General features: G+C 39.6%; 2 protein-coding genes across 2 annotated transcripts; one reads left to right on the top strand and one right to left on the bottom strand.

Annotated features, from left to right (window-relative positions):
* The first annotated feature begins 5,370 nt into the window (after positions 1–5,370).
* Positions 5,371–8,983, top strand: proca1 (protein interacting with cyclin A1). Its single transcript, XM_005474781.4, has 4 exons — positions 5,371–6,047; positions 6,133–6,265; positions 6,794–6,928; positions 7,033–8,983. Exons 1-4 carry the CDS (start codon positions 5,546–5,548, stop codon positions 8,738–8,740), a joined length of 2,478 nt encoding a protein of 825 aa, XP_005474838.1. The 5' UTR covers positions 5,371–5,545; the 3' UTR covers positions 8,741–8,983.
* A 5,932-nt stretch (positions 8,984–14,915) lies between these two features.
* On the bottom strand, positions 14,916–26,084 carry LOC100698653 (dehydrogenase/reductase SDR family member 11). The gene is made up of 7 exons (XM_003440135.5): positions 25,791–26,084; positions 17,097–17,306; positions 16,677–16,771; positions 15,574–15,703; positions 15,382–15,474; positions 15,230–15,295; positions 14,916–15,139 (listed from the first exon to the last, which is right to left on the bottom strand). Exons 1-7 carry the CDS (start codon positions 25,920–25,922, stop codon positions 15,101–15,103), a joined length of 765 nt encoding a protein of 254 aa, XP_003440183.1. The 5' UTR covers positions 25,923–26,084; the 3' UTR covers positions 14,916–15,100.
* Positions 26,085–27,280: the final 1,196 nt, after the last annotated feature.

A 27,280-nucleotide genomic window follows, 5' to 3' on the forward strand; every position in this document is an offset into this window, starting at 1 on the left:
AAACAGTCTTAGCCTCATCAAACAAAACCTTATATGAGGTATATTTCACAAAACAAATGCTTTTCCTTTATTTTTCCTCTTTCTTTGTATTTTCTTTTAGTACTTTGGGACCATTAAAGACTCACACCAGTGTTTAGCCTGCTTGAGTTAGGTTACTTTTATTTGTCTTGATTTTTGTACTGTGGTTAAATGAAGTCCAATCAAACCTAAAAGTAAGAACAACAAAACATTTAAGATGACAGTGTAAGTATCAGTGTCTTTGAGGACGTGAACAGAAAGGTGCAGTCCTTTAACAGATCATCTATCTGTCCTTCCAACCAGAAATGCATAATTTAAAACAAACTATTTTTTAATGAGTCAGTCTGAACTTTGCATGTGACGAAACAAAGAGCAATTGTCACTGTTTTGTTTTTTGAATATGTTCAGACTCTGAACTAAACACTCCAGTCACCTGACCATAACTGAATACACATCCTATAAAAATCCCTCCCTCGTGCATGCCTCGGGTTGTTATTGTAAATGCCTCTCAGAGCTGATGTCTTTAGAGGAATCGGTGTCTGAATAAGCTCAGGTTGAGATCACGCTCACTGCAGGAGAAACACGACCCTGGATCTCGCTGTATTCACAGGATATTTCCAGTTTTCAGACTGGGAAGCTTCTTACTGTTATTAAATAAACGCATATCTGAAATTTCATCCCAGTTTTATAAAACAGAGTTCAAGCTGAGCTCAAGAATGAGCGATGAACTGTCTTCCAGCAGTAACTCCACTTTCCCACAGTCTGGTTTGTGTGCATCTTGAAGCACATGGCCGTGTAGTAAATGTTGCTCTGTTATGATCACATGCTTTATTTCTGACACTGTAAATGTGTTCAGATAACGTATTAACGTATTAACTTAAATTGACCACAGCATCTTTTAATTTGGTACAAAGTGCTGTATAGAATAGATGGACATGGCTCTAACAGTTGAAAAATGAAACCATCACACAAGTGCCTTAATCCTGCATTACTTTCTAATGCCCAGCAGGGGGCAACTTCTCTGACTGAAAGAAAACAATTACAGAGACGTGTATGGGGATATGACCATCTGGGTTAATCGATGTGACTTCAGAAAACACTTTTCTAATGGCTTCATGGGCTAAACTGGTCTTATTAAATAAAGAAAATGGGATATATTGTTTTTTAAGTTATTGTGGCCTTCAGGGTTTAATAAAATGATAGAACTAAAGCAAGGTATGCCTTAGGGTGGGCCTAGCTCATTAATGTAAAGCTGCTACTTCATGAGTGTGCAGTGCCCCATAGTTTCTCATTTATCACATCCAGGCTCAAATCACCATGCTGAAGGCCAGTATGTTCAGCTCCAGGCTCCCCAGCTCTAGCTCAAGTCCATTTACCACATAAGGAATTCACTGGCCATGAGGTGATGACACTATGGTGACAGTCTGTCATAGTTTTCTGTCACAATGTGCAGACGTGTTCTTCTCACCTTTTGAACGTGAGCCCAATATTCAGTCTTCTTTTAGCTCTATGTTAGTGCTAAATGCTCCACTTACTGTATTTTCACCAACTACTATGACTGTCTGCCATTTGGTGCTGGACAGGTAGAATACATTGATTTTAGCGTCTGAAGGCTGTCTGCTAATGCACCTGAATAAATTTCATTTGCTTTCAAGGTCAATGGTAATTTAATGATGCAATTCAACCATCTAGTACCTGCAGGCCATCTTGCCAAGATTTACTGTTAGGCTCCCAAATCCAATCCTGTGCTGTATAAGAAAAAACCTTTGAGGAGTAAAAGTTTTAAGTCATGACAGTTTTTTTACACTCAGTTCTGTCTGTGTCATAGTGATGACATTGCTGTCACTGTGACTTCTGCATTATTTACAATTCAAATTCTAATTTCAACCAGAAAAAAGATTCTGACCTGAATCTCTTTCACACCGCTTGTTTCTTATTATTAGGCTCACAGAGTTCTTTTATTGGTGTAGAACAAAATGTCGTTTTACTAGTCTACTGTCAAATGCAATAGCTATATTATGCTATGTATAATTATTATTTATTTTATCGATTTACTTTATTGGGTTTAAAATTGTGATTACTTATTGTTGGCTTTTTTTCTTAGGCCTGTCTGTTCATTCAGTTTTACATTATTTAGTGTCAGACTGGCCCCCTTTTTATTTGATTGTTCTTCTATCTGGAATGAAAAGTTCCAGATGAAATAAATAAAGTTACCTTCTTACTTAAATGTTCCAAGCTGCCCTTACTTTTTCATTTTTTTAAATAATTTATTATTTGTTCAATACTCAGTACCGCTAATTATATTCTGTCATTTTATTATGATTATATTATTAATTATGCACAGAGACATGTTTGCTTTAGATTTCATCATCGTCTTCATGAGTATTTCATGTTTGTTTGTTTGTTTTTTCCATTTTGTTTTGATACATGCCAATTTTTTCAGCTTTTATTCTTCTGTTTTCTCCTGTTTTTTCCCTCTTCATCTGCATTTTATTCCTGCTTTCTTAAAACCATCCTTACTGTTTGTTTGTTTTTAAATTTGGTATTATTTTGTTTTTGCACCAGTAAAACTAGAATGAGCGCCCTGGTGTTTACTGATGATGTGATCATTGATGATTCACACGTGGCGATGTCCATGGATCCCAGACTTCAGGCAGTGATTGACTACAAAGGATTCACACCCAAGTGCTAAAAATAAAATGTATCATTATATTGGTTCATTTAAGTTTGAGTCTGTGATAAATATAGAAAAAAATAAATTGTTAATGCAAAGGTTAAACCCTGTAAATTAACAGTAATGGTCTGCATTTCAGTCACATCTGCATTGCTTCATTTCAAATCCATATTGGTGGTGTTGAAAGTTATGAAAATGAACAAATACCTGTGGACATGACTGTAGTTTTGTGTCCCCAGTCTATCGGGGAACCTAGAAAATATGAGAAAACACCTACACTTTGTTCATTTATTTATTTTCCCAGCTCTGAAACAGACAGAGAGTCTGAATGAGCTGTTCTGGTTTGCAGCCTGCTGTAGCAAAAGCAGAGAAATACCAGCCTCATCGCTGTCCACAACTGCATTTCATTTCCATTTCCTGGTGTAGCAGTTATTCTTATCTTCTGGAGACACTGCTTGTCTGCAGCTGATCTGTCTGTGGCTGTCAGTAAGTGGAGTGTAACTTATCAATATGTTTTATCCAGACTCACCTTTTCTGTTTCACTCTGCCTTGTTACTTGACTCCACATGAACGCACAGTGAACAGCGGGACTATTAGGCTCTTTATTTTCCCCAAACCCCTCCTGCAGCGATGACATTAATTCATGAGAACCCCACCCACCCCCGCCCCACTCAACACTTGGTCGAATGTTGCCTCTGGTGATTTTACATCACTTCTCTCCACCTTCCAGAAATCCGATTTCAGTGCCTTGAGTGGGCTGGATCTCCGCCTCTAGAGCTCAGAGTAAGACCAGCCATGTGATATAACACTGGGCTGATTAGAAACCTGCCCTGCCAAGACCTTTTTCCCTCCCTGTGAGGAGAAGTCAGTTGTAGAAATATGCTGTGCATCATTCTCTGACTTTGGAAAAATATTAAAAGGATTTTTTGTTGACATCAGATATGAATAAATAACAATTTCACACATGAAATGTGTTTCCTTATTGAGGTGATCACATAAAGTGAATAAACAGTGCAACTACTGATATATTATTAGTCAAATGAACGTTTTTACTCATCTGTCAAATATACTATATCATATTGTCTGAAGGATTATAAGACATTTGACTAAATTCTTGAACCACTGAAAAAATAAATACTGCATTAAAGTGAAAATATCAGGGGAAAATACCCATTTGGTCTTTTCTCTCAAATTTAAAAGTAACTCTATTATGTTATTCATTGTTTTCCTGTCAAACATGCTTTATCCTGTTATAATGACTGAGGCTCAAATTAAAGCTTCACTTAATGAGTTAGAACAATCTGATTTGATTCTTAGACCTCAGGGTGCTGGTAGGAATATAAGGCTGTAAAAGTTCAGTTAGGTCATAGGTCATATGATGTCAGAACATTAAAACTCTTTAAAATAAGTAATAAAATTGAACAGAAAGGGACTGGAAGAAAGGAGCGGCACAGGTGTGATTTGATCATGATGTTTCTTTCCTGCAGCTTCAGCATTTTGCACAGCCTGCTGGTGACAAAGTAACAACTGATCAGAGTCAACAAAGTGACAGTAGTGTAATCGAGGGGTAATATAGGCATGAATTACTCTACTAGTCATGTGAAGGGGCTTGTGTTTATCACTCTGAGGACAGCATATGCACAGGTAACCCCAATCAGCCAAAGGCTCAGCTTTCAGACTGCTCTAAACACAGTTTCAGACTATTTTTTTCTGATTTTGGCTCTGTATGATGGAGAAGGAGAGGAGATACCCTTAATGTGATTAAGGGTTTGATATGAGCTAAGATTGTTCTTCTAAGATGGTGTTTGGCTTGAGGGGCAGCACCTTGGACTAAGATAATGAGGATTATTTTAGATGTTCAGTCATGCAAAGCTATAGTAAGATCAAGGAACAGAAACATGGAGCTGGGATGGAAAACAGTGGGTTTATTTTTTAAGTATAATTGGCATCTTACACTATTATAGTGAACCCAGACTGTGCTACAGTACACACGTACTTCTTTGATAATCTGCTCTTGGGGGAATGTGATTTTTTTTCTTTAGTTTTTTGCCTTCTAGTATTTCCAGTATATGTTCTCCATTACTGGAGAAAAAATACAAAATCTTCTTGAAGCTCTACATTTGGGTTAATTTGAATGATTGGCAACTTGTGTCAGCTTCTGGAAGTAACTGGAAGCCAAGCAGTCATCTGATGCCTCCATTATTTCAATGAGTTTTTTTCTTTTCTGTGTTGGCCGTCAGACTCTGGGGCCCTTCAGTCACTCGGTGCAGAATGCGTGCGACATAGGCAACCTTTTTCCACATTCCTGCGTAAATGAGTTTTGTCCCAACACTGTAATTTAGGTCATCACCAAATCAGCGCTTGTTTTGTGGTATTTGAATGATGTCCAGTGTGCTTGGTCGGCACAGTCACCCCATGCCTGTTACCATGGGAAGCGGGCGTGAGCTAGAACCTCCTCCATGAATTTTCCCAAAGTCCTATATCTCAGCCTTCTAGGGGGGTGCTGAGCGGGGAGGGGTGGGAGGTTACTTGCGGTCATCTCTTTCTCTGCAGCTAGAGGTGCAGGTTTACGCGCCGCACACCCACTAATTAACCCTCCGTGGGCTAAGTGAGATAATTAAGGTGGTGGGGGGCGGAGGGTGGGGTGATACCTGTTCAGTGTGTCTAACAGATAGAGATACTCTGCCAGGGCTACAGAGGTTAATCCTGCTGACTCCTCCCAGTCATTCATCGTAGCAATAATCGTACCACTTTAGGTTCGCCTTAAAACTGGGTGGGCTGCTTGAGAGCGCCGGGAAATCGCGAGGAGCTGTCTCCGTTACGCGTGGTGCTGAAAGTGCCACTTGCCGCATCATGTGGTCAGTCTTCTTCGTCTTTTTGTCTTATCTGGACACAAACGTCGTTAATGGCGACCTCCTGAGTGGCGCTTTGGACGCAGAGAAGGAGGGCAAAGAAATGTTCTCCACGCTCAACGGCACCGTGTGCGCAAAAATGTCCACGGTGGGGGAGAATTTCCTCTACCAGGTGTCAGACGGAGCCGAGGTGGTGCGCTCGGTAGTCAGTCCTGCCGGGAAACTATTGAACTGCTCCGTGATAGTGGAACAGATGCAGGTGAAATCTTTCATGCACGAGTGCAGGTTGGGGCTGAAGAGACAGAGTGGCGGGCGGCAGATGGAGGCGAGTTTTGCGCGCATGGATGACGCCAAGTTGATGTGCAGGGAGTTTACGAAGAGGCCGGAAAAGGAGGATTCGACTGTGCAGGTCCAGGTTCTGAAAAGATCGAAGAGAGGCTTTACTTATCCGGGGACCCTATGGTGCGGAGCCGGGAACATGGCTGATAGCTATGACCAGCTGGGTAGGTTGAAAAGTTTTTATTCAAGCTGTCTGACTCCCGAGTGCAATACCTGTAATATATAATGACTCTGACCTCTCTTTTACAGGAGAATTTGCAGACACTGACAACTGCTGTCGTATTCATGACCACTGCCCTCATGTCATCCACGCCTTCTCCTCAAACTACGGTTACACCAACTTCAAGTGGCACTCCATCTGTCACTGTGACTGCGACAATGCGTGAGTAAAAGCTTTATTTCTGTGATGCTCATTTTCATTTCAGCAATGAAGAAGAAAAACTGGAGAGTGCAACTTAATTAAGAGCAGTTAACACATGAAATGTTTGGCAGGTCTGTATGTAGAATAGCTGATAAATTATAAGATAAGATAAGATAACCTTTATTAGTCCCACACGTGGGAAATTTGTTAAAATGGTTGCAGAGTCTAATTACTAATACGTTAGTTATAAAAATTACGAGAAGAAAAAAGATAAGAAAGAAAGAAACTCAGAATGAGCAGAGCTGCTGTAACAGGCTGCCGCACACGGGGGCGCCGGAAGTTAAGCTGCCAGATGTTAATATTACTCTGTTGACTGTTAGTTTAAGGCATTATGGTGTCTTAAACTAAAACCTTCCTGGCTAATTTCAGATAGAAATGCCAGCCCAGTAGATACATTGCTGTATTAACAATATATAGTACTTGCTTGTCATTTAGTTAACTGTAGTTCTCTTATAGAGAACTCAAATCATCCCTTTACTCTCTCTGCAGGTTGAAAGACTGTTTGAGGAAAGTCAACGATACATCTTCCAGAGTTGTTGGTCAGGCATTTTTTAATGTCATCGGTGTCCCTTGCTTTGAGTTTGCTTATGAAGAGCAGTGCGTAGAGCGGCACTGGTATGGTCTGTAAGTATTCGTGTAAACCTTTAAGTGGATTTTATATATACTGAGCCATTTTACTTTCCTAATACACTACACATTGCCTGCCCTCTTTGTTTTCTCTCTCAAAGTTGCAAAGAATACAAGAAGCTCCCTGTTGCTGTGATGAGAGAGGCGGTGCCGTATGACTTTGGAGGCATTGACATCATTGATGAGCTGACAGTAGCTCCTCCCAAGTCAAAAGGTTCTAAGAAAAGCAATGAAGAAGAGAAACCAGAGAGTGCAACTCAGTCTACGATGTTGGGTCCCGAGGAGCCGTCGCTCAGAAATGTTGTCACCGCCGCCGAGGATTTCATCAAGGTTCTCGCTACTGTCTCCACGTCGCAAAGCTCCAGTACCAACTCTGGTAAGGTAGAGGAGCAAAGTTCAGAGAAGAAAAAGAGGAAGAACACAGGGAAGAAGAAGAAAACAAACAAAAAGAAAAAAGGAAACGGAAAGGGGAGGAAGAGAAAAGTGAAAACAGAGGCAGGTGTGAAAGCAGAGGAAGGAGCTGCTGTTTCAGCCTCTGGCAGCAAAGCAGAAGAAGTCAAGCCTCTGAGTAACTTCATCAATGAGTCACAAAGATATGATCAGTCAAGCAGGAGCACAAACAGAGTCGATGAGAGCGAATTTGAGCTCAGAGGAAAAGACGAACCACTTAATGAAGTCATGAAAGATGAACCAGCCTTGGATAAGGAGACGGTTTCCATTACATCATCTGCAACAGTCCAGAAGAGGCCAGCAGAGTCGGTCACTGTTGTGCTGACAGCAGAAGTCGCTCCCTCAATAAGCACTACTGTTCCACATAAAGCTAAAACAAGAAGACAAAGAAAGGAGAAGAGAAAGAAGGGCAAAGAAACAACTCTTCTTTCTTCTCCCAAAGATCTTGTAGCAAACAAAACAGAAAACTTAAGCCTTGTCCCCACCATCATTACCATAACCCCACCAGTGCAGCCTGAGCAACAAAACTTTGGGAGCGACACTGAAAAGCGACCTGTTGTCAGCATTGCCAATGCCCCCATTGTTATCTCCAAAGTCAAAAGGAACAGGTCAAAGGAGAAAACAGACACAGAGGGGAGAAAGAAAAGGAGGAAAGCCAGCTCTGCTTCCCCCATTGTTCCTGTTGCCCTGCAAAATTCCTCTGTGGACAATCTGAAAGTGATCCCTCTCACTGGGGTTCACACCACACCATCGATCCCCACCGCAGAGTACCAGCTTTCCCACAGGCTGGACGTTTACGCAGGGAGGGTCCAAGTTACGGCTTTGAACACTTCCCTTAGTGTTTTGAAAAGGCAACGGTCGAAAGAAAGAGGGCTGAGAAACAGGAAGAGGAAAGCAGGTGTGCCTTCTTCATGGGAGATCCCACGTTCTCACAACAAGCTTGAAAATGCGCTCCCTATTCTCACGACTCCAGACACCCGTGTTCCTCTCAACAGCCCTGAAAGCACTGCTGGAGAAGAAGAAACACAAACTCAGAGTGAATGGAGGCTTTTTGCCACAGCCGTGCCCACTGTCGACACAAAACAGCAGCGGCAAGCAGCCAAACAGCAGAGAAAACAAAGAAAGAAAGCTGCTGCTCTCAGTGATGCATTTTCTGATGCTAAACAAACTGAACCAGTCACATTTTTAAGCATGCCATCCAAAGCTGCCACTACAGCAGAGCTTAGATCTAAAAACCCCTTTGCAACCACCTTAGCACCACCTGACATGAGTCCACTTCAGTTATCTATTGAGAGAGCTAAAGCACAATTCACCAGGAAGAAGAAAAGGAAAATGAGACTGTCTAACCGACAACAATGAGCCGTGTGGTTCAGGCACAGCAGGATAGATGGAGAAACACACAAACACACAGCTTTAATTACTTAGATTAGCTCCTGATGACCAGACATGCTTTACAGTTAGAATATTTACATATCACAGTACGCTCTTTTCTGGCTTTAATTGCTGGAATCGACAAAAATCATATTTAATTGTAATATGAGAATCAAGTTTTGCAATACTTTATCCTGCATGTCAATAATAAAATTATTGGTTGATTCTGAATGTGTGGCAGTGCTTCACTTTATTTATTCAATAAATAAAATATTAAATAACTGTATTCTATTTTAACATAAAATAATAATTCAAAATGTTTTCTAGCAAAAGCATCTTCCAGCAGCCACTTGCCATCCTGTCAGGGAATACAACAGTATAGCTTTCTAGCAATTAGTGGTTGCCAAGCAGTTGCCAACTGGTCTTCAGGACAGTATGAAAAGGCTCTAAAGCAACTTTGTTCTGACTGGCATCCCCCTGTCCTTTGTCCTAACAGTTAACGCTTTGCCCCTAAAATGAGTATATTAGGGATATACACTCTACACTGTGATATCAGAAAGGGTTAAAAGTAGTGTTTAATACGAGCATCTACCAGTGTAAAAGTATGTATGTCTGACAGCAAAATTAGCAAAGATGTAACAGAAGCTACCAACTTTAATGAGAAGCTAGCACCAGTGAATGTTAGCTTAAAACCACAACTTAGAATATAATACGCACGGATTAAACTTATTCAAATCTGATGTGCTATTTGGTGAGATTTAGCTTAGCTGCTTGGAGGATATAATTACCACTGACTGTACAAAACTAATGGATTACAGTCGACCCCCGATATTTGTGGGGGTTAGGGACCACAGCCGCCTGCAAATAGCTGAGATCTGCAAATACTTAAAACCCCATCAAAAACGTTTATAACTGCTTATTTTAATAGTTCAAACACCAAATATATCTTATACTATCACCCTAATGAAAAAAATACTTTAGATATGCTTTCTATGCTTTCCAAAAAATCAGTGAATAGGTAAATTTTCCGCGAATAATTTTATTCATTCCACAGAAAAATCTGGGAATAGGTGATTCTGCAGATACTGAACCACGAATAGGCGGAGGTCGACCGTACTGCCCTTGGACAACACCAGGCTATACTAAGCTAACAGGCTGCTAGCCATACCATCTTATTTAACCTTAGGAGAATGGTAGAAAACTGCAGCTCTAACTCCCAATGAAACAAAGCAATGTGAATGCTCCATATGGCAACAAATAGTTTTTCAAACTTTGTAAAAAATGATATAAATTTGAATAACATACCAAGAGCTATTCTTATTAGCTATCTAGCTAATAAAATATAATCTTCATTTTGTAATTTTGCATGCACATCTTATCTCAGCTGGAGACATTTAATCAGAAGGAGAAAGCTGAAAGGCTTAAGGTTGACCTTCTTAACCTGACTCTCCTGAGTTTCTTCTGGCTCAGAAATAGCCTTTAAGGCACCGGTCCCCAACCTTTTTTGCACCACGGACCGGTTTATGTCGGACAGTATTTTCACGGACCGGTCTTTAAGGTGTCACGGATAAATACAACAAAGATTTATTGATAACATACGAGAAAAGACCCAGGGAAACCGAGTTAACGATAAAAACGATTTAAAAAAGTAACGCTAAAAACCGATAAAAACCCTGAAAACCATGAATTTCACACCCGGCCTGACAACTCAAGTATTATACTATCACCCATCTGGTCCATGGCCCGGGGGTTCGGGACCGCTGCTTTAAGGGGTGGCTGAACCATGTACGGTTAGCATACTATACTGGAAGTAGGTTTTGACAGAAACGTGCATTTTCCTGTTAGCTGAACATCTGATAGTTGTATGTTGTCAGGGGGATGGGGTGAAAAATTCCTCAGTGCAGAAAAATCCCTGCTTTTTTTTTCCATACTGCAAAAAACTCTGTCAGAAAAAAGCTTTATATATGCATGCATGCTCTTTTCTCCAAGGTGACTGAGGACTTTGGTCAAGCTGCCTCCCCGTGTGTGGTTTAAGACAGGGTCACATTCTCAACACTGATTAGGACCTCATTATTTTCACCTCTTACCAATGAGGGTTGTAGAGGCAAATCCTACAGATCAGCTGACCATCACATGCTTGCATAAGAGGACTTTATCTGGATGGTTCTGGACATGCAACGTATTTCCAAATTAGACCTCAATCACTCAATCATTTAAAATGTGCTCTTAGAGGAAGAATATTCACATACATGCATATCTACATATCTTGCAAACAGTGGGAGTGATGTAACAGTGCAGATTTTTATGCTACAGCTCAAGCTCCCAGGACTTTTTGGAAGCCATCCAAATATTCAAAGGAGCTTTCAGATGCAGTCCACAGCTTGAAATTCTCAAGAAGAATCACCATCATAATGCGGCTACCCCTTCGGCGCCAGCTGTGGGCTCAAGGCTGGAGCTGAACAAAAACTCCCTCATAACGACTGTGTTGAGTCTGTTCCTTCCCATTCCATACAAGGCCACCTGGGTTGGCTGGAAGACTGTTTACTTAGCCTGGCAGGGCGAAGGACACTGTCTCAGCTGAACTATGGACATACACACACATACATATACTGATACTGATAAGCACTCACTGACGCATCACCCTCCCTACCTAACGCCACCTCCAACGCTTACCTCCCCTCTGATGTGGACATCGGGTCAGTTGGAGGCGCAGTCGAAGATTGCAGCGGTCCCAGATCAGATGTACACACTGGAACACTTTCCCATGTTGCTTGTCTGTGTTTATTGTGCTATGGTGTGTTGATATCTGTGCATTCCTGTATTATCCTTTCGTGTTACATATTTCAATGTTTTTTCCTCGCTACCTGGCCTGACCTGTCTCCCCAATGTGATGTTTGTATTGTATGTACGGTCGGCAAGGTCTGTCATCTCAGTTGTGGGCAAAAGACTTGCAACTGACAAATAAAGGCTATCTCATCATCATCATCATCTCATCAAATGGGCAGAGCAACTAACACAGTTGGATGTGTGATAAAGCCATTTCTCACAGCGGGGGAAGAAAAAGTAGCAGGAATTTTCCAGTTCATCAAGTTTATGAGCTTTTTGGGTTTATTGTAGTAGTTAATAGCACTTTACAGGTTGTAACTTGGATGTACAGATTAAGAGGGCTAATTTTTTTTGTACAGTAAAATTTTCACATCATTAAAAAATATATATTATAAAGACATCAGCATTATACGTAAAAATGTACCCTCGCGAATATTTCTAATTAGTAAATGCAACCAACTCCATAAGCTCTTCTTGATACTAGATACTTCTTATTTACTAGATATATTTCTTTCAGACTTTCCCAAGGGGTCAAAAATCTATTTCAAGGGTTGTGAGTAACATGTGCACCAGGATCTCACAGAAGAAAGCTCACATTTTGTGACAGAAAAGATCTTTGTTTTGTTTTTTTTCTTGCAGTCTTGTGAATTTCTGGACAATTTCCCCGATGTAGGCCTCCAGAATTATTAAAATTTTTGAGCATAAACATTGTGTAGAAATAAAGATATTCATGAAAACTTAATGTTTTACATTTTTCTTTTCTCATTCATATTTTAGTTATATTTACATGTTTGGAAAAAAAATTAAATGAATAAAACAGTCACACATTAAATACAGAAACTGAGAGATAACCCTGTCTTCACTGTTAGTATACATCAGATCTCCTTTTTCATTATTTGCTGTTTTTCATATTTTGTCTTTTTTTTTGTCTTTTAACTTTTAACACTACAATCCCATTTCAAATAAACTCACTGATTAAATCTTCTTGCTGTTTGATATCATGCAGCTAGTGTACAGTCACAGAGCAGTGAAAGTGAACCAGAACAATACATGCAGTGTCCTTGCATGCAAACGAAGAACTGAACCTCACCATAAAGCTGTAATTGTACAATGAAAAGACCTAAAAAAGAAAGATTTGCTGCCCACAGCGCAGGTCATGTTTTGACCCCTGGTTACTATTGTGGCGATGGCTTTGAATATCCAGGGAGGCGGTCCGGCAGAAAATCAAACGAACAATGTGTGGTTTTGGTGAAGACATGATAATGAAAGAACATCGTGTTCTGTGGATTTGTTTGGCTGAAGAAGCCAAAAATCCATTGTGTTCACACATGTGGAGGATTGACAGAAAATGACCTGGCTCACATTGATGGCAGAAGAACTCCGGCCTATTTCTCAAAGAAGCTGGCTCTCTGATACAGACATTGTATTCATTTGTGGTTACTCTGCATTGTTCTGTGTATCTTTTTGGTAATACGCCTCTATAGTTGCTTTGTGTCTGTTTATTGTATTAAGTCTCCATGTGGTCATTTTGGGTCTCTTTGTTTTGTGTTTCTCTGTACTGACTTGCTGACAGTCCCTTCATGCACAGCAGAGTAAAGTGCCAAACAGTGGGACAATTTCCTGACTTACATTTTTTGTTTAGGTGCAAGGACCTGCAGCTGCATTTGTGCATATATACAAATGTATGTCCAGTGTAACTGGATATATACACACTGACATGAGAAAGGTGGTGGTCTGAGGCTGGGAGTCCTTAGCTAACCTTTGCTTTCCTTTGGACTGAGAGCCCTTCTGGCAGCTCTCCATGGACTGAAGTACAGATTTAGATTAAAGCAGGCTTCTCTTTCATCAGAAAATCTTCCATGCTGTGTTATTCAGTAAAGCTTAATCCTACATCCATGTTGGCATTTTAACACACAGGTCAAATATCTTTTGTCCGGTAGTTTGTCCTTTATTTTTTATAAACTTGCATACTCAGAGACCAAGACAGCATTCTCAGCATTAATTTAATCTAGTTTATTTTAATCTGACAGATTCTCTGAGCGAATCTTCTAGCAATAAATGTTAACCTGCACCTTTTATGACCCCTAGTGGTCAAAACACAAGGGGGTGGAAGCCCATCCTCCCTCCATGTACTTTAATTCATCTCACTACAAAAAATAAATAGAAAAGTAAAAACAACACAGAAAATAATATCACCAGAGGAAAACAAACAAATGTCAGTAACTGTTCCAATGTTTCAAAAAACCAAGAAGATTATTTTGTGTCAGTGTTAGGGCAACATGACTACGTGAAAAGTATGAGCATTACTAGCATAACTATACGTGTATACGTACAGTATCTACATGGTGCACATCATCATATGGATCATCATCACAAAACTCTGGATGATGGAACCAAATATCTTAGTTAATATTGACAGTTTCTCTATTCTAATTTTCAAGTTTTGATTTGTAAAAATAAAAATATCACGTTCCATCGTTTATTCTCTTAAACATTTTTATTTTAAAAGGATTTTTCACTTTTATAATATTTTTTGAGCCTGTTCAAGTAGCAACATCTGCTCTGTTTTTATGAGAATGTGTGTTGTAAAGGCTCACCTTTCAGCACATTCACTTCACCAGATGCACCTTGTTTCTTTTCCTCACCTTTGATTGGGTGTGGTGCTTGGCCTTAATTGCACTCACCTGTCACTCGTTATATAAGGACTGCACTCACCTACCCCTCACTTTTTCTTCACTCCCACATGAGGCGGCAGCTGAGAGATAGCAGTCCATGTGTGTCTTTCCTTTACCCATTATTCAATAAAATGACAAAACCTGCAAATGATTGATGACTGCTTATTCTCATTCTAATCGGATGAGCCCATGATGATGACTACTTAAACCCTGAGCCTGCCTTCCTCCAAAACAACGTGCAAGCCCTCAACATAATCAAATGTAACTTGTCAAATATAGAAAATATAACCAATGTGTGAAGAACAGGAAGTGGAAGAAGAAACTCAGAGCGAACATGCTGGACAGAAGAGGACAGCTAATTAGGGAACCAGTAAACTGAGCTAACATGTTTGTGTGCTGCTGTCATTCATAACGAAAAATGCAGTGAACAGCTTTTTACCTTTCTAGGGCTTTTTTTTTCATCAGTTATCCAGATATTATATTTCATCTAGATGACTCTCTTGCAATGTATCAAGTATCTCTGAATTAGAGTGTCCCATTACCGTCACTATCCAGAACCTGATACTGTTGCACTGTGAGTTACTATTTTTATACTTAAAATTGTATGTTTTCCACCATGCACTGCTCTTTCAATGAGATTTCCTTCAGGAAAATAAGCCAGCCAGTTTTCTCTCATTTTATTTTATAAATTAGTAGAAAATTTCAGTACAAACATCATTTCCCCTTGTGGGACTAATAAAGGTATATCATATCATAAACAAAACTATTTTGTGAACAGATCATAAATTATCATTTCCATATATCAGTGAAGAAGTGCATAATTTCAGGGAGGTCATGTGGTTCAGCTCTAAACCTGCTCCGTACCTTGCATCTGAACATCTCCGATCTGAAGGGAGAACAGTGTTTTAATATAAAACAAAAACTTCTGATATTTATACAGAAAAAGAGTAAGGCATAAAAATAGGAGAAAAATCACCTGAACATGAGGAGGGGCACTGAGCACGTACGTAACAGCATTGGCAACATCTGTTACTTCCAGAGGCTGTCAGAGAAGTGAAACGTGATTAATGACTTACTATTTGAGTTACCACATCAACAGTACATGAGGTGTAGGAATAATTATTTTACCTTGTACGCAGAGTATGCACCAGCTGCTTTATTAGGACTGTTTTTGTAGAACGGTGACAAAAATTCTGTCTCCACCAAACCGGGAGAAATACACTGCAAAAAAGAGTGGATACGGTGTGTGAGTGTCTCATCACAGTAATGTTGGTTTTAAAGTGACTTTTGGAGATGCCTACAGTGTTTTTAAAGCCTTACTGTGGCTCGGATTTGGCTGTTTTCTGCACGCAGCGCCTGCCGCAGGCCTTCTGTCAGGGCGGTTACAGCATACTTTGTGGCAGTGTAGAAATGTAGATCAAGATTGGTAATTACACGATGTCCGCACATGCTGCAACAGATTTATAAACCGTTAACCAGGTGAGCATTAAAGAGCATGCATTAATGTGCAAGTAAAGTAACTCTTTTAAAGTCATGTCTCAATGATGTAAGAAACACGAGGCCTACAAAGCTGTTTTGTTGATAGTTAACTGGAAATATTCAGGTTCTGGATTGCTGATTGGCCACCATAAAATGCAGATGTCACTTTGGGTTTTAAGAGATTCTTAAGGACATTTTAAAATACTGCATGGGATTTTTGCTTATTAATTATGAAGACTAATAAACCTTTTCCCCAACGAGATCTTTAAAACGGGTGTCAGTTAATTTGCTTCCTAATTGTTGTAATACTAATATGATGATAAAATCCTGAGCTGCAGACCTGTTTTACTGCATGACTGACACTTTACATTAGACTAAAAACTCTATAATAAGTGGAATTAGACATCTGCATTGATTCTGTTCCTGGCTCCACTTTTAAAATCAAGGCTGCACTGGGAGATTTTGGCACAGTTAATAAATAAACCCATCCCTTCATCTATTTCCTACTGCTTATCCAGGTCCAGGTTGCAAAGCAGCAATCTGAGCAGTGATGCCCAGACCCCACTCTCCTTCCACTTTCTGGCTCTTTCCTCAGTTGAAGTCAGCAGCACTGGTGCAGAACCTGAGCTGTGTGTTGTGGTGAGCCCGACTAGACTGAGTCAGTATGTTTCAAACCTGTGCACTAACCCCATCTGAGAAGTGACATTCCATACCTATAGCCAATTTTGGCAAACGGGGATCAGACCGCCAGGGTCTCTGCCCCAGACCAGAATTGACTAACTATGGCTTCTGCTGTTGATGTAGCTCTTTTGGGCCCTCATAGGCTAAGGCCCAGCCACCAGGTAGTTTCCCTCTTGTAAAGTGTGACTTTGTGGTAAAAGAAATCATAATAATAATAATAATAATAATGATACAGGTTGATATCACCAGTAAAAATATCGAACCCATTTATGTTTACGATGTGTCCATCATCCACATTTCTTTCTTTCATCGACTGATACGCTTCGCGTGTGCAGATACTGAGAGCAAGAACATTTACCTGCAAGAAAAAACAAAACAAAACAGAAAACAATATCAGGAATCAGCACATCTGGTTGATGCACTTACTCGTTGCTTCTTGCACACAGTGGGTGAAAAACGGTTATAAGCAGCTTCAAAAACTATTAATGAGTCAGTTTAAGAGCTGGAGTCACTGTGAGGTTAATGCACACTGATCAGCTACAATATTAAAACCAGTGACAGATGATGGCATGTATCACTTTTTTACAGTTCAAAGTTCTGCTGGGACATTATTCCTGTGAATGTTACTTTCACTAAAACGCTACAACACATATTATATTTCTAGACTACCTCTGAGCTCTTACATCCATCATGTTCTTCCAGCCGCTGGTTTTGCCACTTAGCAGTAGCTCTGCATGACCCAAGCCAGCGTTGTTGATACACACATCCACGCCTTTGTGCTGCTCTTTGATCGCTGCAAACATGGACAGAATCTCCTCCTCTTTGCTCAAGTCACACTTGAAAGGCACCAAAACACCAGGATGGCTGGCGCTCTGACACTCTGCTGCCAGTTTCTAAAACCAAGAAGAAAAAGATGACAGACTTCAGAATCCACTTTGTGTTTTTAATGTGTATGAATCTACTTTTTTAAGGGCCTTACTGGAAAGCATCCATGAAATGCATGAAAAACTACTTTGTGAAAAATAACTTTTGTTTGTGCGCGAACGTCACTATCTGCTATTATATACTATTTACAGTTTTTTTTTTTTTTTTTTTTAGGGGTGCGCTGATAAAATTTCAGACCCCAAAAAGGGTCTGAACTCGCCCGTATTATTTTCTCTCAGCTCCACCTTTTCGCCACTTGTTCCACACTAAACTTTTTTTTTTGTTATTGTTTATTTTATTTTATTTTCACTTGCTAAATACGGGACAGACTTGACTGGGAAAAAGAAAGGGGAGAAAGAAAGAGGGAAAGAAAAACTAAACACTAAACTTTTTCTACAAGCTGCATGACCCCACAGTAAAGGTAGCGGAGCAATTTGACTGGGCAATCCAGTGTCAGTAATTAAAATGAACCAATGGGTTGGTCAGTGCTTGTACGCCCGTGCGCAGCGACCCTTCAGGCCGGTCCATCTCCCCAAAAGTGTGTCGGCCAACCGGGAAAATGCCAGGTGTGCCAGATTACCAGTCCAGCCCTGCTATAGCTGCACTTTGTTAAAATTGTTGGTTGTGGCTAATCTTTGACAAGAGCATTATGTTTCAAAGTTCAACAACCAACAGTGCATATCATCTATATAAAGTACGCTGACTGATGGTGTGCCAACTTAAAGAATCATTACCCACAGAGTTAGAAATTTCAAGGAAACAAAGGGCACAAAAGAGGATTTTCGTCGTTATGTTTAAAATTTAAATATTTATATGTATCTAGCTTCTTGTAAAACCTCAGTAGATTGTGGAGAAGGAAGTAGTATGTTTTGTTATTTTGATTTATTATTTTGTTATTATTGGTATTACTGTCATTACTGTTGCATCATAAACATATAGCAAGCATATGTATACAAGAGGTATTGATACAAGAGGTATTGATATTGCATTCAAATGTTCAAATATATTGGTATCATATTAGTCTTTATTACAGGTCCAGTAAGAACCACTTTAAACTGTTGAGTTGAATCTATAAACCGAAATGAGACAGGAAGTTATAGGCTTTTGAAGTTGCAGGTTTTGCAGAAGTGAAACCGAAAGCAGAGTGAGCGCAAGCCAAAGAGTAGGGTGTTTATTATGCATTTATCTTTGATTTAAGCTTTTAGTAGAGGCTTCTGATTAAAACATTTATTCAGTAGATTACATATATATGTCCAGTTGGGTTATTATATGTAAGGATGAGCCTCTGTTCTGGTGAAAGGTCAGAAGTGTAACGGGTGAGATGTGAGAGCATTTAAGGGCGAGACACACATACAGACACAAATAGTGAGAGGTCATGACACGTACGCAGTACACAGCATGCACGCGCCCCCGCACGTGCACACACACACAGACTCATTTAGTAGGTAAGAGTTTATAACTGCAAAGTTTGGGTGCGTACGTGGTAGTCCAGGAAGTGCATCAGATGTCCCAGAAGATAAGCGACAGCGAAGGCGGGCTGACAGGAAGCACCTGGCGTTGACCCGAAGAAGATGTTCTGTTTTAGACTATGTTAAGAGTCATTGTGGTTTTGGAGTGACGTATGCTTTGTTTAAATCTGCCTAGCAACAGAAAAGGGGGCTGTACTATCTTAACCCTATAAAACCGTTGTCTGAATATGGTAAAGACAGTTCAATACTGATTGGGTTGTTGAACTCACACATGTGTAATTTATTAAAATGCTGTCTAATTGCACACTGGTCCGGATCTGTGGTTATTTATGGATTCCTCTCTCAACATTGAACCCTAACATTTGGGGGCTCGTTCCGGTGAGAGAGAGGGAATGTTGGGGTAGACGGAGAGATCCGGGGTCTGTGGTAATTGGACGGGCAGACGGTAATCAGTGGTGAAAGTGAGCAGGCATTCCCCGGGGCATTTAAAGGTAAGACACTGCCTGTTGAAATATATTTCCAAAAGGTGTCACATTGGGCATGTCAAATTAAAAGCCTGGTTACTGTAATTACTGGTGAATGTCTGTTTTTTTAATTTTGGTGAAGTTTTCATGAAGTTTACCGGTTGAAGTCATGATAATGAAGTATAAGTGACAGTACTGAGTAATGAGAATAAAGGAATGAAAAGAGAAAGCAGTTGGAGCTGCTAATTTAGTGTGGTAGGAAATTTGGTCATTTTGTGGGTTCAAGTCCCATTGGTTATGCAACCCTTAAGAAGTTTCTCGGAGGTGACGCTCCCTGCTGGATAGAGAAATCTATCCTTCACCTAGCGATGACTAGGGATAGTTTCGGGCAACATTCGAGGAGGACTTGGGAATCTCCAAAACTGTTGAGGGTTGTCCTTAATCTTAATCCTGTTTTGGGTGTAGATTGTTGTTTCAAATTATTCTAAATTACTTTAGGACGAGGAGTCTGGGACCCTTAAGAAGCGCATAGCCCGGACGTTGCGATCCCTCCTCGATGTGGACGCGCATTGTTGACCTATCAGTGAATAGGGTTAGCTCGGTTTGGCTTGACCGTGGGGTACAGGGCATCCTGAGATAAGCCAGTGGTTGGACCACTTTACCGTTTGGAACGGTATCTGCGCTTTTTTGGCTACGATAAATTTGGTTAGGGCATTAGTAATCGGGCCACCGTCAGGGACGGAATACTGGCTAAAATTGGTCGCAAAAAAGTCAGGGACTTTATCGGTCGGACTGTTATGGATAAATTTGTCTAAACTTCGTAGGATTTAAGAGGCCTAGAATCTGTGCAGTTGTAATTAAAGACGTCTGTAATATAAAAAATGAGATCTATGAGTAAGATCAGTCTCTGTGTCAGCAATGCACAGCCGGATGTGCACTGATGGTGTGTGTAAATGCAAATGAGGAGCGGTGACGCGCAGAGAGGGTGGTTTCGGTTTCGAGAGTATTGAGCTTTATGACTATTGTTTGCCAATTTTTGCTAAATGCCTGTAATTAAGAGGCTGGTTTTGCTTATTACGAGAGTATAAATACAGTTTGAATATACTAGTGTGGATGTATAGTAAGTGACTGAATTTTGATAGATGTATATATCTTGAGCCATAAAGGCTGGTGTGTTTTATTTTTTAGTTATGTGTGTGTGGTGAGAAGCTGTGAGGATGATGAGAGGTTTCAGTTTTTTCTTTTCTTTTTGACTTGCTCTTTCTGATTATGGAAGGCATGTTTAAAATACTCGTATGAAAGTGTATTTTGAGTGATTTTAACCGTGTGAATGCTGTCAGTATTTGATTTGAGTGACTCTGCGTGAGCTCTCTGAGTGAGAGAAAAGGCAGTGTGTGTGAGACGACTCATGGCGTCTGAAAGAGGTTAGAACCTTTAAAAGTGGGTATGAAAGAAAGGAGTGTGAAATATATTTCTTTTGTGATGAAAAGTAGGATGTTCTAAAGTTTGAAAGAGCTTTTAATTCAAGAAATGCATGAGTGATGGTATGAGAGGTTGAGTTTCTTTTCTCTCAGTTCAAAAACACATAAGTATATACACTTGGTTAATTGTTCGGATGTTGGAAAGAGCTCTATTTAAATGTGTGAGAGTGGAATGAAGGTGTATTGTTTTTAGATTGAGATTTAGTAGAATTACTGATTGTTTTTAGACTATAAATACAAAGAAAGAGGAAGTCTGAGAGAAGTGTGTGCGCAGCCAAACTGGAGAGTGTGTGCTTGAAACAGGAAGTCTGATTATAGCTTGTGAGTTAGAGAGACATTGCAACATGAAAACAGAGCAATTAGGGACTGAATGTTTTAAGAAAAGTAATAAAATTATATTAATTACAGGTTTTAGAAAAAGACAGACCGAGAGAAATAAATACATGAACTAACAATTACATTAATGAATTGAAAACGCACATACACAAACTGTTACATGTGAAATTATTGTTGGAAAGTTTAATACACACATGAAATAAAGAAAGCAGTTTACACTCCTTTAATTTTCAGAACCAGTGTGTCCCCTAGACCTGATAACACCCTTGCCCAGTTGGCCCCCGTATAAGGCAGCATGGAAGGCTGGACAGCCCATGACGGGTAAGATCCCACCTCGAAACCCTGGGACAACCTAAGGCAAGGCGCAGTCACGATTGCTTGAACCTAAGTCCCTGAGTGACCTTGGAGTCACTGGAGGAGACGGGACTTGACGGGTAAAGCCGCTGGGCACAGGCGGAGGGGAAATGTCATTAACAATGACCAGTGATGAGCCAGAGAGAGAAAACACACCCTGTCAAAAGGAGTTTGAAACACTGCAAAAGAAACATTTACAAGATCACAAAGATCACAAAGAAACATTTATAAAATCACACATACAAACAGAAAATGCACTAACCTTACAGAGATAAGCTCATGAAGATTAATGCATAGATAGTGATTAAAACCTGGCTAAGAACACAAACATATGTAATTAAATCAGCTTGCTAATTTCATGAGTGTTAAAATGGTGTGAATGTTGAAGAAAATACACTTAAAACACACTTGGATAAAATAGAGTTGTGGAATAACTCAAAAGAAGCTGCATGACAAGGGAGTGAGTTATGAAAAAAACAAAAAAACAAAAAACAAAAAAACAAAAGAGAAGTGATTAAAGTAGTTTAAAAAGGTGACTTAGGAGTGCTCTTGCACTGATTGATAAAAGTAAGTGATTAGGATAGAAAGAAAATGAAAATAATTCAATAATGTGATAAGGTTTAAACATGTATTTCTCTTGTCAAGTTGGCTGTTGAGCTGTGAGTCTATGCAAATTAGCTGGAGCAGAGACACTTCCTGTGTGTGTGTTGGAGGCTTTCAGTTCAAGAGAGAGCGGTGGCTGTTGAAGATTATTTGGCGAAATATATAATGGTAAAGTATCAGGATATTTGATTACGGTGGTCAGGTCTGTTCAGAGGGGCAGATTTGGACAGGAAATTTATAATGTAGTGATGACACGTTGTCAAAATCGGTTTATATCTTATGCTGAATGAAAACATGGCAAAGTGAGGAAGGGTGACATTGTGCAAACGGTCTTTGATCTTTTGACGAGGTTTTCGGTGTGTTGAAAGGGTGAACTTTGAGATCGTTTTTGATTTTGGAGGCTGTTGTTTTATTTCCAGAGAGGGTGTTTGATTAGACATGGATATGTCTGAGAGGGGCCCCAAAAATTTTTGCAGTAGTGCACTCGGGAAAACCTGTCAGGTGATTTTGTTTTGTACTTTGATGAGCTAATAATCAGCTCTCTTTTTTCATTTTTGTTCTAAGCAGGCCTGGAAGAGAGTGAACTGACGGCGCTGACAAAATTACCAAGTACGAAAATCAGGTGGGCTTTACAGAATTATAAATTGGCTGAGAAGGAGACCTGATTGGCGGCGAGTCTCTGTCTAAAAATGGATTGTATCGATTCAATCCAGTCAAAAGTATAGAGAACTATTTTCCTAAAAAGGAAAACGAAATAAAACAAATGATTGAGCTCATTTTGCTGATGTGGAGCATTTCATTATTTGCGCAGAAGGCTGCAGTATCAGCAAAAATATCATGTGAGAATGCGTGTGAGTGAATGTGAGTGACTGGACTAAGGTGGGAATGAATAAATGTGGACAAATTTACCATGTGAGGAAAAGAAAGGGGATGCTTTGTTTTGCTTTTGCCATAAGCAGGACAAGTGGGAGACTTAAATCTGGGGATGCTGATGTTCCTTTGAGTGAATTTCTGTTTAATTGATTTGGGTTAGACCATATTAATACATTATAAAATGCTAAAAGGGAAACATTGTTTGATGAAATTCAAGTTACCATTAACTGAGGTAACTCATGATTAATAACTGTTTTGTTTAAGTTTGTTTTTGTCATGACACAGATTGGATCATACAGGGGGAGTTGAGTATGAAATGTAAAGCACAGGTTTTGTTTCCAGGAAGTTCCAAGGATCCAGACTTTGCATGGAGCAACGATTTGGAGAAGATTTGACATAATAATTAAATTGATTTTGTTCCTTAAACACAGGTTTTCAGGGCTGGAGCAAAATACCGGAGAGGAGGATGGCTGAAGTGTTCTGAGAAATGATATGATATGACTAACCTTTTTTCCCTTGTTAATTTGTTAAGCTTGGGTGAAGCATGTTGAGTTTTTTGCCACATGAGATGTGTCAAAAAAGAGAGGGGTTCAAGATGTAATTTGAAATGGGTTTTAGTATGATTTTATAACGATTGGGGTTGTTTGATAATTTAGGTATGGTAGAACTGAGGCAGAGATTGTTAATTCTAAAGAAAGGAGTAAAATGAACGGGATTCTGTTTAGAAGATAAATTGCTGGTGTTAATAAGAAGTGGTATATAAAACTTAAAGGGAAACTGTGGGAATAAAGGATATGCTTTGGGGAAAATAGTGAACATTTTATGAGTAGAAAATGTGTGATTTCTTGTTGATGTTTAGGATAAGTTGTTATAATGTAGCCTTTAGAAACAGATAGTAAATAGATTTATTTCTAGGGTAGAGGAGAGCTTTTTATGAGGATGTTAAAAGTCTCGCTGACTCAAATGAATAATATTGGAGATTATATATGTAGAAATGGTTTTTTCATACACATTGCATTTTTGTGCCTTTAACGGAGTTGTGGCTCAGAGAGTCGTCTCTTGAGGGTCACAGACTTTTGGTTAACGTTATGATTAGCCAATCTACTGTGAGAAGGACCTGAGTTATTGAAGGATTGCACACGCTTACAGACGTATAGAGTTCATCAACACACAGGACAGTATTGATTCCAGGCCAAAGGCCTGAAATCCATTTAGCATTTAACTGAATAGGAGTTGGGTTGTGACTAAACTGTGTGACATGTAAAATATTGAGATAACACATGCAGCTCTAAATTAGTCCTCTTATATAAAATGCAGTTACAGAATAACAAATGCCTGTTGAAGTGACTAAGTTTTTGTTTAGAACAGAAGCAAAAGGGGAGAAAGCTTATGTATTTTGGTTAAGAATATAATGACTGATAAAATATAATTAGAATGTACCATTACATTAAGAGCAGCAAAATGAAATAAAATGCTGTACCAAAACAGGTTAAACACAGGAAATGTGAGTTTTTAAAATACAGTTAGAGTTCAGCTTTTAATAGGGGACTTTAGATGAGAGGCACCTGCAGCAGCAGCGACAGTTTTGTGCATAGGATGCTGATAATCAGATAAGGAACCAACAGGAAGCCTGCAGAGACGTGCAAGCAGTGCTTTAAGAGTTTTACAAAGGCTGAGTAATGTTACGAATACGAATACGCAATTAGGTTCATGTTTTGTGTAATATTAGGTTGAATCAAGTTTGAATAAAGAGAGCACTTGAGGAACAGAGTAAGTTAGAGCATAGTAGGGAGAAGGTTTTTATCCATCACAGTTAAGGTGAATCTAGTCTTAGACTAGGATCTACTCCGTGAATTATTAGTTTCGGTCATGCTTTTATTTGTTTTGGTGACCTCTGGATGTTATCCAGAGGTCAAGAGAGGAAGTGTGGAGAAGGAAGTAGTATGTTTTGTTATTTTGATTTATTATTTTGTTATTATTGGTATTACTGTCATTACTGTTGCATCATAAACATATAGCAAGCATATGTATACAAGAGGTATTGATATTGCATTCAAATGTTCAAATATATTGGTATCATATTAGTCTTTATTACAGGTCCAGTAAGAACCACTTTAAACTGTTGAGTTGAATCTATAAACCGAAATGAGACAGGAAGTTATAGGCTTTTGAAGTTGCAGGTTTTGCAGAAGTGAAACCGAAAGCAGAGTGAGCGCAAGCCAAAGAGTAGGGTGTTTATTATGCATTTATCTTTGATTTAAGCTTTTAGTAGAGGCTTCTGATTAAAACATTTATTCAGTAGATTACATATATATGTCCAGTTGGGTTATTATATGTAAGGATGAGCCTCTGTTCTGGTGAAAGGTCAGAAGTGTAACGGGTGAGATGTGAGAGCATTTAAGGGCGAGACACACATACAGACACAAATAGTGAGAGGTCATGACACGTACGCAGTACACAGCATGCACGCGCCCCCGCACGTGCACACACACACAGACTCATTTAGTAGGTAAGAGTTTATAACTGCAAAGTTTGGGTGCGTACGTGGTAGTCCAGGAAGTGCATCAGATGTCCCAGAAGATAAGCGACAGCAAAGGCGGGCTGACAGGAAGCACCTGGCGTTGACCCGAAGAAGATGTTCTGTTTTAGACTATGTTAAGAGTCATTGTGGTTTTGGAGTGACGTATGCTTTGTTTAAATCTGCCTAGCAACAGAAAAGGGGGCTGACTCCAGAGTAGTTTAACTTTTAATTAAAGAAACAGACGAAGAATAACACGTTTTCACTGCATAATAGTAACTTTACCATAAAAAATGTATTTCGCTTTACATTAAATTACTCCCTGCAGGAATTACGTTTTCACTTTAGAGCATACCTGGATTTTTCCCACGTCCCTGGCGCAGCCCACCACCTTCATACCGAACTGGACCAGCTCTACGGCTACAGCCACCCCAATCCCCACCGAGGCTCCGGTCACCAGAGCCACTCTGCCACGCCAGCGCTCCATCACAGTCCGAACACCGGTAACTTGCTACATGCATGAAAGGACTACAATTATCAAGAGAGGGACGCCAAACCTCCAACTTTCATGTACATGCGAAGCACAAACGTGGCACACTTTGTATGTCGTATGCCTCTGCTAAATTCACGCACGGATCGGGTAGTGACAACCTCCAATCTGTGTTTTCTCCAATCTGTTGGTTCTTCTTCTTTTAAATTTTATTGGCGGTTGGCAAACAACAGAATGGTACATTACCGCCACCAACTGGTATGGGGTGTGGACTGGAAAGTCGCTCAAAAAACAAAAAAACACAACAAAACACAACAAAACAAAAACAAAACAAAACAACAACAACAACAAAACGCCTCAAATCTTCCCAAACAAATTACCCTCTTTAAAAAACTGGAATAAGGCCTGATAACTTTCACTTCTTGAGTCCTTTTGCAGTAAATCAATACGATCTAGTTTCATTTTCATATTACTGAGGTTTTGGGTCAATTGGCTTCTCTTCACCTGATCTGACAGTGTAACATAACATGTTCTATAGTTTCCTCTTGTCCACAGTAGTCACATTCCCCTGTATCAAGTTTCCTTATGATGAATAGTGTTAAAACCAATGACTGTATACTGTCATTGGTTCAAACCAGCATGTCTCATCTTGATGCATGTTCAATCATCCAGGTAAGTGAATTACAAAAGGTTGATTCTGTTAATCTAGACTGGAGTGAAAATGCTACATCCAGATGAACAGAATCAAGGTTTTGGGAAACCAGTATGTCCAAATCTTATTCTTGATATGACTACCTCCTCACCTACTCATTCCTGTGCTTCTCTTTTCTCCTACTGTCCTTTGAATTTTATACAACCACCGTCCCCTCCTTTCCTTTTCCCACTGTTTTTGCCATCTTTTCTTGATTTCTTGCCTTACAATACTCTTTATCTCTGTCTGACAGAAGTTAATAGACAGGGCAACTACCCCATATGTTTTGTGGCTTCCTTTGCAGCTCTACATGCCATTTCATTTGCTTTTACTCTGTAGTGAGCTGGAATCCATAAAAAGGCAACTGTAAGTCCCATCATGTGCATTATGTAACGTGTTTGCTGAACCTCTGTTAGGACATCTGCTCTACTTTCTGTGTGGCTACACTGTAAACTGGCCAATGACAAGCTTGAGTCTGAACAAATGACTGCTTTTCAATCAATCAATCAATCAATCAATCAATCAATCAATCAATCAATTTTAATGCTCTCATGTCTTCTACCCATTGAACAGCTAACAGTATTGCTAGCATTTCTCTAGTGTACACCGACAGTCCATAATTGATCCTTTTCCCTATTTTGACTTTAAACTATGGGACAACAAA

This window comes from Oreochromis niloticus, linkage group LG14 (genome assembly GCF_001858045.2).
Source record: "Oreochromis niloticus isolate F11D_XX linkage group LG14, O_niloticus_UMD_NMBU, whole genome shotgun sequence".
In the NCBI taxonomy this organism is placed as follows: Eukaryota; Metazoa; Chordata; class Actinopteri; order Cichliformes; family Cichlidae; genus Oreochromis; species Oreochromis niloticus.